This window comes from Bombina bombina, chromosome 3 (genome assembly GCF_027579735.1).
Source record: "Bombina bombina isolate aBomBom1 chromosome 3, aBomBom1.pri, whole genome shotgun sequence".
NCBI classification, from domain to species: domain Eukaryota; kingdom Metazoa; phylum Chordata; class Amphibia; order Anura; family Bombinatoridae; genus Bombina; species Bombina bombina.
Window position 1 is genome coordinate 573167328 of NC_069501.1, and position 15626 is coordinate 573182953.

The following is a 15626-nucleotide window of genomic DNA, read 5'->3' on the forward strand; positions in this document are numbered from 1 at the left end:
ATTATGGCCTAGGCCAACAAGGCCGGTGCCTAGGGCAGCAGATTAGGGAGGGGCAGCACATCTGCCCTATCCTCTCTCTAAAAGCCAGCATACAGTACAGTGAGCGATAAAGTGCAGGCTTTTTCAGAGAGGACAAGGCACGTGCACTGATTAAGGTCACTCTTTACAGGCAGTGCTCCTTTAAACCATTGCTTCATTTAGAGCCATCAGCATTTTTGCAGTGGAAGCGTTCTTGGTGAGAAACTTGCCCGGGGATATGCTTACAAGGTGAGGCTGGAGAAGACCTTGTGCCGATATGCTGCCGCCCCTTGTCAGCTGTGGTGGATCTGGGAGCGCAGTGCTTATTTCAGGTCTTAGTAACTAACAGACTGGATGTGTCTGTGCACTGCTTAGATCAGCTTGTGATGTCTAATCATAAACTCTCAGTGCTAATGTATATTACATTATGTAGTACTAATAGCTAGCTTTCTCTGCATTCATGAACCCACAAAGTAAATAGTAAACGGACACTTAAAAAGTTTCATTACTTGAATGATGGTATGACTGTATGTTGTTGCTCGTAAAGGGCAGTGATAGTTTTCAAAGTGTATTCTTCTTTACTTCCCTTCCTCTCTCCCTTCTTTCCCTTTCTCTCTCCCTCCATCCCTTCCTCAACTCCCTCCCTCAACTCCCTCCCTCCCTCCCTTATTTATTTCCCTCCCTTCCTTCCTCCCTCCCTTCTTTCTCTCAACTCCCTGAGCTCCCTCCCTTGCTCCCTTCTATCCCTTTCTTTCCCTGCCTTCTTTCCCTCCCCCATTTTCTCCTCTCCCTACCCACTTTTCTCCCTTTGTCTGTCTTTTATTTCTAAAACCTGAGATCTAATATCTTTGAGCCCTTATAACATTATAAATAATGTTCATCAGATAGTGTTATTATAAGTGTAACTGTATTTTTAAATGTATTTTTTATGTGTTTTGTGAAACTTTTTTTGTTTTGCGAAACAGTTAACCAGAGCTCTGTGGTTGGGCTATCCCGATGCGCATTAAATTTAATTGTGCTCAAGCAATAACATTTATTTTCAACTTGTAATAAGAGCTCCTGCTAACTGTTAGTGAACCACTTGTAATCTGGCAATATATGGGGCCACTTGTGGATTCATTAGCCTTAAACAATAACTAGGTGAATATTAGAGAGTAGGAGGGTAAGAGGCCACTCTCGGGCCTCAAGAGATTATGTAAAAAGATAATGACAGTAGCAATGTATAACAATGGGGATACTAGCGAAACACATTATCATATTTTAACTTCAAACATATTCTCTCTGGACTGCAAAAAAAGTAAATTTAAATACCAAACATGTATCTGTCGTTTATATCAATAAAGATAATCTATCTATGCTATACTTTATCAACTGGTAAGATAATACATATACATACAAAGAGAGAAGCACTCTACCAGGAACAAACAGCAGCTCAATAGCTTGTTCTTTGGCGAGTTACCACCTAGGAGCAGCCTCTTTTAGCCCAGTTGTGTTTTCCACAGACAAAGACTTTCCTTATTGGGACAGTCTAGTCCAAAAAAAAAACTTTCAGGATTCAGATAGTTCATGTCATTTTAAATAACGTTACATTTTTCTTTTATCACCAATTTTGCTTTGTTCTCTTGGTATTCTTAGTAGAAAGCTAAACTTCATATGCTAATTTCTTAGAAATTGAAGGCCGCCTCTTAATTGAATGCATTTTTACAGTTTTTCACTACTAGAGGGCGTTAGTTCATGTTTGTCATATAAATAACACTGTGCTCATGCACATGGAGTTACCTAGGAGTCAGCACTGATTGGCTAAAGTGCAAGTCTGTCAAAAGTACTGAAATAAGGGGGCAGTTTGCAGAGGCTTAGATACAAGGTAATCACTTAGATACAAGGTAATCACAAAGGTTAAAAGTGTATTAATATAACTGTGTTGTTTGTGCAAAACTATGGAATGGGTATTAAAGGGATTATCTATCTTTTAAAACAATAAGAATTCTGCTGTAGACTGTCCCTTTAAGTATATCAATTTGATCCCGCCAAGTAAGGTCAGTCCAGCCCTGAAATACCAGGTAATTTTCTGCTGAACAAGGAACATGACAGAAGCCCAGACAATCATTTCGACCTTCGGTGTGCCTCGTCAGTGAGATACAGCCATATTCCTCTAAGCGCACTGGGCACACCAGGAATGAACAACAGCTCAGTAGCTTGTTCTATACAGAGAGTGCAGAATTATTAGGCAAATGAGTATTTTGACCACATCATCCTCTTTATGCATGTTGTCTTACTCCAAGCTGTATAGGCTCGAAAGCCTACTACCAATTAAGCATATTAGGTGATGTGCATCTCTGTAATGAGAAGGGGTGTGGTCTAATGACATCAACACCCTATATCAGGTGTGCATAATTATTAGGCAACTTCCTTTAGTTTGGCAAAATGGGTCAAAAGAAGGACTTGACAGGCTCAGAAAAGTAAAAAATAGTGAGATATCTTGCAGAGGGATGCAGCACTCTTAAAATTGCAAAGCTTCTGAAGCGTGATCATCGAACAATCAAGCGTTTCATTCAAAATAGTCAACAGGGTCGCAAGAAGCGTGTGGAAAAACCAAGGCGCAAAATAACTGCCCATGAACTGAGAAAAGTCAAGCGTGCAGCTGCCAAGATGCCATTTGCCGCCAGTTTGGCCATATTTCAGAGCTGCAACATCACTGGAGTGCCCAAAAGCACAAGGTGTGCAATACTCAGAGACATGGCCAAGGTAAGAAAGGCTGAAAGACGACCACCACTGAACAAGACACACAAGCTGAAACGTCAAGACTGGGCCAAGAAATATCTCAAGACTGATTTTTCTAAGGTTTTATGGAATGATGAAATGAGAGTGAGTCTTGATGGGCCAGATGGATGGGCCCGTGGCTGAATTGGTAAAGGGCAGAGAGCTCCAGTCCGACTCAGACGCAAGGTGGAGGTGGAGTACTGGTTTGGGCTGGTATCATCAAAGATGAGCTTGTGGGGCCTTTTCGGGTTGAGGATGGAGTCAAGCTCAACTCCCAGTCCTACTGCCAGTTTCTGGAAGACACCTTCTTCAAGCAGTGGTACAGGAAGAAGTCTGCATCCTTCAAGAAAAACATGATTTTCATGCAGGACAATGCTCCATCACACGCGTCCAAGTACTCCACAGCGTGGCTGGCAAGAAAGGGTATAAAAGAAGAAAATCTAATGACATGGCCTCCTTGTTCACCTGATCTGAACCCCATTGAGAACCTGTGGTCCATCATCAAATGTGAGATTTACAAGGAGGGAAAACAGTACACCTCTCTGAACAGTGTCTGGGAGGCTGTGGTTGCTGCTGCACGCAATGTTGATGGTGAACAGATCAAAACACTGACAGAATCCATGGATGGCAGGCTTTTGAGTGTCCATGCAAAGAAAGGTGGCAATATTGGTCACTGATTTGTTTTTGTTTTGTTTTTGAATGTCAGAAATGTATATTTGTGAATGTTGAGATGTTATATTGGTTTCACTGGTAAAAATAAATAATTGAAATGGGTATATATTTGTTTTTTGTTAAGTTGCCTAATAATTATGCACAGTAATAGTCACCTGCACACACAGATATCCCCCTAAAATAGCTATAACTAAAAACAAACTAAAAACTACTTCCAAAACTATTCAGCTTTGATATTAATGAGTTTTTGGGTTCATTGAGAACATGGTTGTTGTTCAATAAAAAAAATAAATCCTCAAAAATACAACTTGCCTAATAATTCTGCACTCCCTGTAGTTGGGGTTTTCACAGCGGAAAACTTTCCTGATGTATATTAGTCTGATCCCACCGAGTAAGGTCAGTCCAGCCCCAAAATAACAGTCAACTTTCCTCTGAACATGACAACCCCAGATGATTGTTTCAGCCTTCTGTGGGCCTCATCAATGAGGTGCAGCCATATTCCTCTAAGCACACTGGGCAAGGAGTCCACGCCTGGTTTCCCTCATCACCCTTAGAGAGACCTCCCCAGGGTCATAATACAAATGCATAAAAAGTCAGAAGCGCTCTACCACGATAATCCATGTAAACATAGAAGTGCAGGAGGTATTTAATGTTTTACAAAAAGTTTTGGCTTTAGTTTATACCCCAATCCATTTTAATAAAACTAGAATGGAAGAATTCCAATAGTTAATTAAAATGACAAAAAATCTTGAAGTGTCTAAGCAGTAAGAGTAGACATAAGACTGTAACCTCACAATCTTTACAATCTTTACAGCTCATAAGTATATTATAAGAGGATATCTAGACAAAAACAGATGAAGGAGAAGGATAAATTATTAATTATGAAGTGGTATTACTTATTTTCTATCTTCAGTATAATACGTCCTCTATTTGAACATACCCATACAATGATGCATTGCCCCCAACGAAAATGATTTTATTTATACAGATGAAGTGTAATACCTTATTATAGAAGATTTGTGTACAGGCTCTATAACACAATCCTTCAAGTTTGCAGCTCTATTATTAAATAAGAAGGAGAAGTCTGTGAACCATGTCCAATTAGTATTTACACAAAACTTCTATAAGCCAGGTATTGCACTTCATCTGTAAAAATAGCCTAAATTATAAGTTATGTTTAACACAAAAGTAACAGTAGGCACAGCAAAGCATTAAAATAGTGTACCTATCATTAAGTGGCATAACTCTAATACGTTCAGAAAAAATCATCATGGATGGAGTCAATGCAGTTAACTAGCCTACAGCAAGAATACAAACAGGAGTTACAAACTCATAAAAAGTCAGTTCCTGATATTAGCAAGAGACCAGGCATCAAGAATAACAAAAACAAATAAGGAATAGACCATTCTAAAAGTAATTTACATGTCCCATGAATAGTGACCTACCAGGTAGGTAGTTAAACCTCACATCCTTTCTCATGCCAGTTCTCAGCTGCTGAAACCAGAAAATTATCTATATCCACATGTTGGTCACCGGCCTCCCATACTCCACAGTATTTGCAGTTAGAGGATAAGCATAGTCTCTTGGTCCTTTAATTTTATTCATATTGGGAAAGCTGTGTGTGTCTGCAGGTTTAGCAGATGTATCTTAGCCCTATTATATATAATGGAAAGGTGATGCAGAGAGATAATGAGAGATCTTTGAGATGTAGAAACAGTCCTCACCATCTCTTCCTCAAAATAAATTACCATACATCTTGCAAGTCTCCACCGCCTCATCAGACCAGGTGGGCATGAAGGTAGAGAAGGTGTCCACCTCTGGTGAGAGTTCCTCTCAGTATTTTAAGGAATCTTAATTCTGTGCTGCCATTTGCTCTCCTAGGGAGTTACCAGCATTGGTGTTAGAAAGGAGAAAGAATGGGTTGCTCATAGCCTCTGCCTGCTTCTCTGTCAGCCGTCTGAGGTAAGGAGGCAATAACTCTTGAAGGACCCTGAGGCTGCACTCTATAGATGTTACCATCTTATTATTCCAGTGTTACACCATCTGTAGTTTCCATTTACAAAGAAAAATCAATGATCCCCATGTCATCACAACCAGGGTTGACATATAGTAGCAGTTAGGAAATGCATGCTCAAATTTCCACTAGGAGAGGAAGGTTTCAACTTGAGGTAAACTTGGCATTGCCAGACCACTGAGACCTGTGCCAGATTGGCTTATTGCAGGCCCCATCTATGAACTGCTCTCTGATAAGAGGCTATCAGCATAAAATATTATGCAACATTACAATCCTTTCACAATCTCCTAGAAATGTGAAAGGATCATTATGTTGCATTATCCTTTCATAATCACTGCCATGTGAAATGTAAGTGCAGATGCTGTATTAAACTTAAGATGTTTATCATATTTAATGAGCCTCCTTCAGGAGCCAGAAGTTTTGTGGCCATTAAGATGACTGGCCCTAGAAGTCAATCCCACATACGCCATTTTAGATCTATAGATGAATAGATGGTCTAGTTTTATTAATATTCATCACTTAGCAGTTTCACATTTTACAGTATGAGAACTGTTAAAATTCTGTTATAGAACATAATATAAGTAGCCACACTGTTCTTCTTGATTATAGAAAAAAAGTGGAAAATTATGTTTCTACCAATGAATAAAAACATTTTCAAAATATGAATTTTAAAATATTACAATTTTAAAAAAGAAATAATTGAGGAAACATGTCCAGTATACCCATCATGCCTATTTAAAATTGAATTCTAATAATTTAACATATCAGAAACACTACTCTATCCAATTTCAAAACACATTTAGACTTTTTTAACCCTGTTAAATTAACCCATCTTGATTTTTGGTGATTGGCAACCATTATCAATAGTTTAGCGTGCAGTATTGGGAAAATGGAGATAAAATCTCATGGTAGCTATCATAGTTTTGTTAACAAATAAAATGTCTGTTTCCATGTAATTCTTTATTGAAAAACTATAAGAAATATTGAAGTTGACCCCCAAAAATCATAATTTATACTTAGTACAAAGCTTTTATAAAGTTTTGTATTACAAATATACATAATATTATATAGTGATACCACCGTTGTACCAGTATTTGCACATTACTGTATGTTTTATGGTTCACATGGTGCAGCAAATTAAACCTTTTATGATAAAGTTATTAAACTGGTTGCTTGATGATTAATTATTTTCAAATGTTCCTTCCATATAGTGCAGTAGTTGAGAACCTATGGCATGAATGCCAATGTGTTAGTCAAAACAGATTTGCTGGCAAATTATGTTTATTACATGATCTCTTTCAGCAATTGAGTTTTAAGGGATATAAAAGTGTAGAAATAAAGGTTCTAATATGTTAGAGCATTTTATTATTGCACTACAAGATTTTTTTTTTCAAGATTATTACTCATTTGAGCTCCACTACCCTTGATTTATTATGGTTAACAGATATATTTTTATTAATATTATTATTATTATTATTATTATTATTATGTTTTTATATAGATCCACCATATTTTGTAGCTTCTTTTCCCAATATACAAGTAGACCAATACATCGATGATTCTACTGGTGTCACATTATAATATTGTTTTTAATTTTATGTTCCACATCATTACTGTCTATTTTGCCATCAATTAGTTTACTCTGGCAAATCGCAAGTTTTTTCTAATTTGAAACTTTTCTTACCAACACTGTTGTGACAATGAGCGAGCGGTTGGTCAAGGACTGTGTGACATTAGGACCTCGTCCTTTAGAGACATCTGTGATGTTCAAACCATCAGAAGGATTCCATGTTCCCACCTGAGCAGGAAAGAGAATAATTAAAGCTGCAAATGTATTCAGGCACTTGAGGTTACAATAACCTTGTGTTATGCATAGACTTAACAGCAACATGCAAAATTAACTTATTGAGAGAAGCACTAGAAAGCCTAAATATGGGAGAGCCTGCAGCTTTACTAATATAAAGGTTACCTACCTTTTTAAATAAGTTATAGTAAAACTGCCTATTTCAATAGTTTGTGCTTTTGGATATTGTAACCACAATATGATAAAGTCAGTTTGGGGAATCGTCATGCTCTGTTTATGTACCCAAATCAGAATACAAGCTCTATCCGATTCTACAAAATTTTTAATTATTAATAATCGCCAATCAAATCTTTATTTTTTTACATCATAGAGCTACAATTATTAAAATGTATGGAAATTGGAACTAATATTGCATTCAAGGTGTGTATTAAATGGTTGGAATTGGTGCATTGAAATGCTTAAAGAACTGTTCTCTCTTGGCTTTTGTGGGTTGTGTTGAATTCTATAGTTTATCATGATACATTCAAACAATTCAAACACATACTGTAAGGGATTGAAAACTGTTCATGATTCCATGCACAAATTGATAAAAAAAAAACAGATGGGGTCGATTTAACGAAGTCTGGCGGACATGAAATGCTGTAGCGTATCATGTCCGCCAGACATCGCTGAATGCCGACAGGGCCATTTCTAGAGAATCTGGCTCCCAGGGCAAAATTCCAAAATGTGCCCCCTCACAGATTCTGAAGTCCCCCTCCTAGACCTCGCATGTCACTCTGTCATTTAGAAGTCAGCTCCAAAGCAGCAGTGCACTACTGGGGCCTAGCTGAACACATCTGGTGAGCAAATTACAAGAGACAATTTTGTGTTGCGGCCAACCAACAGTTAGCTCCTAGTAGTGCATTGCTGCTGCTAAGGATATGTACATATGCTTTTCCACAATGGATACCAAAGGAACAAGAATAATAGAATTGTCTTAAAATTTTTGGTGTATCCTGAATTATGAAAGTTTAATTTTGACTTTCCTATCCCTTTAAATATGTCCTTTTTCTACTACAATGTTTTTTCCAAATATATTGATATTATCTAAAAATATCTTTATAGCTTTTACTAATTGCCATTATATTTATATTTTTCTCATAGGTATGCATATTTATTTGTTTAATGCATATCAATCCCTTTAAATTTGTATCCAAAATGTATCTACAAAACTTCATATAGACTTTAAAGTTGAACTTTGCAAAAAAGTCATCAGGTAAGATTTTCTAAAGAATTGCAATATGTCATTAGGTGTATTTGTAACATATTTAGGGGTCTATTACAATTATTTAGAAAAGTCATTTTATCGACTTTGGAAGGATGAAAGGCTGAGTGGACCTTGCCAGGGATCGAACCTGCAACCCTCAGGTTGCTACAGAGCTCAGCAACAGTGCATTAGCATGCTGAGCTATCTGTTTGGCCTGCACTCACAGGATGTAATAGACAGACAGACATGCACTCACAGGCAGTAATAGACAGACATGCACATACACACAGGCAGTAATAGACAGAGACATGCACACACACAGGCAGTAATAGACAGAGACATGCACACACACAGGCAGTGATAGATAGGCATACACACACACTCAGACAGTAATAGCAGACACAAACACTCACATGAGAGTTTGTGAAAACTTGCCATTGTCATTATGGAGTAAATGACACATACACACACCCATCACTATTAAAGGGACATTATACACTCAATTTATCTTTGCGTAAATGTTTTGTAGATGATCTATTTATAAAGCCCATAAAGTTTTTTATTTGTTTTAAAAAATGTATAGTTTTGCTTATTTTTAAATAACATTGCTCTGATTTTCAGACTCCTAGCCAAGCCCCAAAGTGTTATAAGAATACCATCAGATACCTACTTCAGCTTGCTCTTGTTTATGTAAAGGGTCTTTTCATATGCAAAAGAAGGGGGAGGGGAGAGTGTCTTATTTCCCACTTGCAGTGGGCTTTCCAACTACCTTTTCAACATAGCTAAACTGAGAGCTTCTAAGTAAGTTTTTAAACAGTTTTATACTGGATTTTTATATCAGTATCTGTGAATCTTATCCTTTATAGTAGTGTCTATTACTTGCAGTTATATGAAAATGAGTGTATACTGTCCCTTTAACCTTTATTAAACAATAACGCCTAGATTTAGAGTTCTGCGGTAGCCGTCAAAACCAGCGTTAAGGGCTCCTAACGCTGCTTTTGGCCGCCCGCTGGTATTTAGAGCCAGTCAGGAAAGGGTCTAACGCTCACTTTCCAGCCTTGACTTTTCCATACCGCAGATCCCCTTATGCTAATTGCGTATCCTATCTTTTCAATGGGATCTTCCTAATGCCGGTATTTAGAGTCTTGGCTGAAGTGAGCGTTAGAACTCTAACGACAAAACTCCAGCCGCAGAAAAAAGTCAGGAGTAAAGAGCTTTATGGGGTAACGCCGGTTTATAAAGCTCTTAACTACTGTGCTCTAAAGTACACTAACACCCATAAACTACCTATGTACCTCTAAACCGAGGCCCCCCCACATCGCCGCCACTGTAATAAAATTTTTTAACCCCTAATCTGCCAACCGGACACCGCCGCCACCTACATTATCCCTATGTACCCCTAATCTGCTGCCCCTAACACCGCCGACAGCTACATAATATTTATAACCCCTAATCTGCCCCCCCCAACCTTACCTACACTTATTAACCCCTAATCTTCTGACCGGACCTCACCTCCACTATAATAAATTTATTAACCCCTAAACCGCCTCACTCCCGCCTCGCAAACCCTATAATAAATTTTATTAACCCTAATCTGCCCTCACTAACATCACCGTCACCTAACTTCAAGTATTAACCCCTAATCTGCCGACCGGACCTCACCGCTACTATAATAAATGTATTAACCCCTAAAGCTAAGTCTAACCCTAACCCTAACACCCCCCTAAATTAAATATAATTTAAATCTAACAAAATAAATTATTTCGTATTAAATAAATTAATCCTATTTAAAGCTAAATACTTACTTGTAAAAACAAAATTTATGCTTACCTGGTAAATTTATTTCTCTTGTGGTGTATCCAGTCCACAGGTTCATCCATTACTTGTGGGATATTCTCCTTCCCAACAGGAAGTTGCAAGAGGACACCCACAGCAGAGCTGTCTATATAGCTCCTCCCCTAACTGCCACTCCCAGTCATTCGACCGAAGACAAGCAAGAAAAAAGGAGAAACTATAGGGTGCAGTGGTGACTGTAGTTTAAAAATAAAAAACACCTGCCTTAAAATGACAGGGCGGGCCGTGGACTGGATACACCACAAGAGAAATAAATTTATCAGGTAAGCATAAATTTTGTTTTCTCTTGTAAAGGTGTATCCAGTCCACAGGTTCATCCATTACTTGTGGGATACCAATACCAAAGCTTTAGGACACGGATGAAGGGAGGGACAAGGCAGGAACTTAAACGGAAGGCACCACTGCCTGTAAGACCTTTCTCCCAAAAATAGCCTCCGAGGAAGCAAAAGTATCGAATTTGTAGAATTTAGAAAAGGTATGAAGCGAAGACCAAGTCGCTGCCTTACAAATCTGTTCAACAGAGGCCTCATGTTTAAAAGCCCATGTGGAAGCTACTGTTCTAGTAGAATGAGCTGTAATTCTTTCAGGAGGCTGCTGGCCAGCAGTCTCATAAGCTAAGCGGATTAATCTTCTTAGCCAAAAAGAAAGAGAAGTTGCCGAAGCCTTTTGGCCTCTCCTCTGTCCAGAGTAGACAACAAACAAAGCGAATGTTTGACAAAAATCCTTCGTAGCTTGTAAATAAAACTTTAAAGCATGAACCACATCAAGATTGTATAATAGACGTTCCTTCTTTGAAGAAGGATTAGGACATAATGAAGGAACAACAATCTCCTGATTGATATTCTTATTAGATACCACCTTAGGAAGAAACTCAGGTTTGGTACGTAAAACTACCTTATCTGCATGGAAAATCAGATAAGGGGAATCACACTGTAAAGTAGATAACTCCGAAACTCTTCGAGCCGAGGAGATAGCTACTAAAAACAGAACTTTTCAAAATAAAAGTTTAATATCTATGGAATGCAAAGGTTCAAACGGAACCCCTTGAAGAACTTTAAGAACTAAATTTAAACTCCATGGTGGAGCGACAGGTTTAAACACAGGCTTGATTTTAACCAAAGCCTGACAAAACGCCTGAACGTCTGGAACCTCAGCCAGACGTTTGTGCAAAAGAATAGACAGAGCCGAAATCTGTCCCTTTAAGGAACTAGCTGACAATCCCTTCTCCAATCCTTCTTGGAGAAAGGATAATATCCTAGGAATCCTGATCTTACTCCATGAGTAACCCTTGGATTCACACCAATGAAGATATTTACACCATATCTTATGATAGATTTTCCTGGTGACAAGCTTTCGAGCCTGAATTAAGATATCAATGACCGACTTGGAAAAACCACGCTTTGATAAAATCAAGCATTCAATCTCCAAGCAGTCAGATGCAGAGAAATTAGATTTGGATGTTTGAAGGGACCTTGAAGTAGAAGGTCCTGCCTCAGCGGCAGAGTCCATGGTGGAAAGGATGACATGTCCACAAGATCTGCATACCAAGTCCTGCGTGGCCACACAGGAGCTATCAAAATCACTGAAGCTCTTTCCTGCTTGATCTTGGCAATCAGACGAGGGAGCAGAGGAAATGGTGGAAACACATAAGCCAGGCTGAAGGACCAGGGCGCTGCTAGAGCATCTATCAGCGCTGCCTAGGGATCCCTTGACCTGGACCCGTAACAAGGAAGCTTGGCGTTCTGATGAGACACCATGAGATCCAGTTCTGGTTTGCCCCATAGTTGAATCAGCTGGGCAAATACCTCCGGATGGAGCTCCCACTCCCCCAGATGAAAAGTCTGCCGACTTAGAAAATCCGCCTCCCAGTTCTCTACTCCTGGGAAATGGATAGCTGAGAGATGGCAAGAGTGAACCTCTGCCCATAGAATTATCTTTGAAACCTCCAACATTGCCAGGGGGCTCCTTGTTCCCCCCTGATGGTTGATATAGGCTACAGTCATGATGTTGTCCGACTGAAATCTGATTAACCTGACCGCAGCTAGCTGAGGCCTAGCCTGAAGAGCATTGAATATCGCTCTTAGTTCCAGAATGTTTATCAGAAGGAGGGCTTCCTCCTATGTCCACGAACCCTGAGCCTTCAGGGAGTTCCAGACTGTGCCCCAGCCCAGAAGGCTGGCATCTGTCGTCACTATAGTCCATTCCCCTGGACAGATGGACCTGAGATAGCCACCAGAGAAGAGAATCCCTGGTCTCTTGATCCAGATTTATCCGAGGAGACAAATCTGTGTAGTCCCCATTCCACTGATTGAGCATGCAAAGTTGCAGTGGTCTGAGATGTAGGCGGGCAAACGGAACTAAGTCCATTGCTGCTACCATTAGGCCGATTACTTCCATACACTGAGCCACTGACGGCCAAGAAGTGGAATGAAGAGCACGGCAGGAAGTTAGAAGTTTTGACAACCTGACCTCTGTCAGAATAATTTTCATTTCTACTGCATCTATCAGAGTTCCAAGGAAGGAAACTCTTGTGAGAGGGGAGAGAGAACTCTTTTCTTCATTCACCTGCCACCCGTAAGACCTCAGGAATGCCAGAACAATGTCGTATGGGACTTGATGATTTGAAAAGACGACGCCTGTATCAGAATGTCGTCTAGGTAAGGAGCCACCGCTATGCCTCATGGCCTTAGAACCGCCAGTAGGGACCCTAGAACCTTCGTAAAGATTCTTGGTGCCGTGGCTAACCCAAAGGGAAGAGCCACAAACTGGTAATGCCTGTCTAGGAAGGCGAACCTGAGGAACTGATGATGATCTCTGTGTATTGGAATGTGGAGATAAGCATCCTTTAAGTCCACGGTAGTCATATATTGACCCTCCTGGATCATAGGTAGGATGGTTTGAATAGTCTCCATCTTGAAGGATGGGACCCTGAGAAATTTGTTTAGGATCTTGAGATCCAAGATTGGTCTGAAAGTTCCCTCTTTTTTGGGAACTATAAACAGATTTGAATAAAAACCCTGGCCCTGTTCCTCCCTTGGAACTGGGTGGATCACTCCCATAACCAGTAGGTCTTGAACGCAACGTAAGAATGCCTCTCTCTTTATCTGGTTTGCAGAAAATTGTGAGAGATGAAATATCCCCTTTGGAGATGAAGCTTTGAAGTCCAGAAGATATCCCTGGGAAACTATCTCCAGAGCCCAGGGATCCTGGACATCTCTTGCCCAAGCCTGGGCGAAGAGAGAAAGTCTGCCCCCAACTAGATCGGGTCCCGTATCGGGGGCTACTCCTTCATGCTGTCTTAGAGGCAGCAGCAGGTTTTTTGGCCTGCTTCCCCTTGTTCCAAGCCTGGTTAGGTCTCCAGACTGGTTTGGACTGGGCAAAAGTTCCCTCTTGTTTGCATTAGAGGAAGATGAAGCTGCGCCACTCTTGAAGTTTCGAAAGGAACGAAAATTAGTCTGTTTGGTCCTTAATTTGTTGGACCTATCCTGAGGAAGGGCGTGACCTTTTCCTCCAGTAATATCAGAAATTATCTCCTTCAGTTCAGGTCCGAATAGGGTCTGCCCTTTGAAGGGGATGTTGAGAAGCTTAGACTTTGAAGTAACGTCAGCTGACCAGGATTTAAGCCATAGCGCCCTACGCGCCTGAATGGCAAAACCTGAATTCTTAGCCGTTAGCTTGGTTAAATGAAAAACAGCGTCAGAAATAAAGGAATTAGCTAACTTAAGAGCTTTAATACTGTCTAGAATATCATCTAACGGGGTCTCCACCTGTAGAGCCTCCTCAAGAGACTCGAACCAGAAAGCTGCTGCAGCAGTGACTGAGGCAATGCATGTAAGAGGCTGGAGAATAAAACCTTGTTGTATAAAGATTAGGAAACCCTCTAATTTTTTATCCATTGGATCTAGGAAAGCACAACTGTCCTCGACGGGGATAGTTGTACATTTAGCTAGGGTAGAGACTGCTCCCTCCACCTTAGGGACCGTCTGCCACGAGTCCCGTGTTGCGGCATCTATGGGAAACATCTTTTTAAAAGCAGGAGGGGGAGAGAACGGTACACCTGGTCTATCCTATTCCTTAGTAATAATTTCTGAAAACCTCGTAGGGACTGGAAAAACGTCAGTGTAAACAGGCACTGCAAAGTATTTGTCAATTTTACACAATTTCTCTGGGACTACAATGGGGTCACAGTCATCCAGAGTTGCTAAAACCTCCTTGAGCAACAAGCGGAGGTGTTCAAGCTTAAATTTAAACACTGTCATTTCTGAGTCAGACTGAAGTAACGCTTTCCCTGAATCAGAAATTTCACCCACAGATAGAAGCTCCCCTGCTTCGGCTTCTGCATATTGAGAGGGTATATCGGACATAGCTACTAAAGTGTCAGAAAGCTCTGTATTTATTCTAGCCCCAGAGCTGTCTCGCTTTCCTTGTAACCCTGGCAGTTTGGACAATACCTCTGTGAGGGTATTAGTCATAACCGCCGCCATGTCTTGTAAGGTAAACGCATTGGACGCGCCAGATGTACTTGGCGTCACTTGAGCGGGAGATATAGGTTCTGACACATGGGAAGAGCTAGGTGGTTTAACCTCCCTTTTGTCAGTCTGAGAAACCTCTGATGATAAATCTTTAAATGCCATAATATGGTCTTTATAACTTATAGAAATATCAGTACATTTGGTACACATTCTAAGAGGGGGTTCCACAATGGCTTCTAAACATAATAAACAAGGAGTTTCCTCTATGTCAGACATGTTTAACAGACTAGTAATGAGACCAGCAAGCTTGGAAAAAACTTTAATAAATGTGAAACAGCAAAAAAACAAAAACGGTACTGTGCCTTTAAGAGAAAAAAACTACCATATAAACTGCAAAACAGTGTTAAAAAGTAGTAAACTCTACGACATTTTTACAGTGTGTATAAGGGACTAAAGCAGCATTGCACCCACTTGCCAATGGATGATTAACCCCTTAGGCCCCAAACCGGATTTGAAAAACGTTAAAACCATTAATAAACAGTCAAGCACACTGCCACAGCTCTGCTGTGGCTCCTACCTGCCCTTAAACATGATTTTTGCAGGAAAAAAACCCTCTATAGTGCTCCTTAGATGCCAGAGGACTCCTTTAGGGAAGCTGGATGCCTCAGTCTGAATATCAACTGCTCATTTAGAGTGCAAAAATAGGCCCCTCCCACCATGCACTCGATGTCAGAGGGCCTTAAAAAAGTACTCCTAGGAATAATCTGACTAGCCATGTGGAAAACT

The 15626-nt window shown here is 40.1% G+C and overlaps 1 protein-coding gene across 1 annotated transcript in view; it reads right to left on the bottom strand.

Moving 5' to 3' along the window:
* Nucleotides 1-15626, bottom strand: part of GRIK3 (glutamate ionotropic receptor kainate type subunit 3) — a 934988-nt gene that overhangs the window by 289033 nt on the left and 630329 nt on the right. Inside the window, exon 9 of the mRNA XM_053707131.1 lies at nucleotides 7149-7262. Within this exon, the coding sequence (XP_053563106.1) occupies nucleotides 7149-7262 (114 nt within the window). The remainder of the gene's footprint in view (nucleotides 1-7148; nucleotides 7263-15626) is intronic.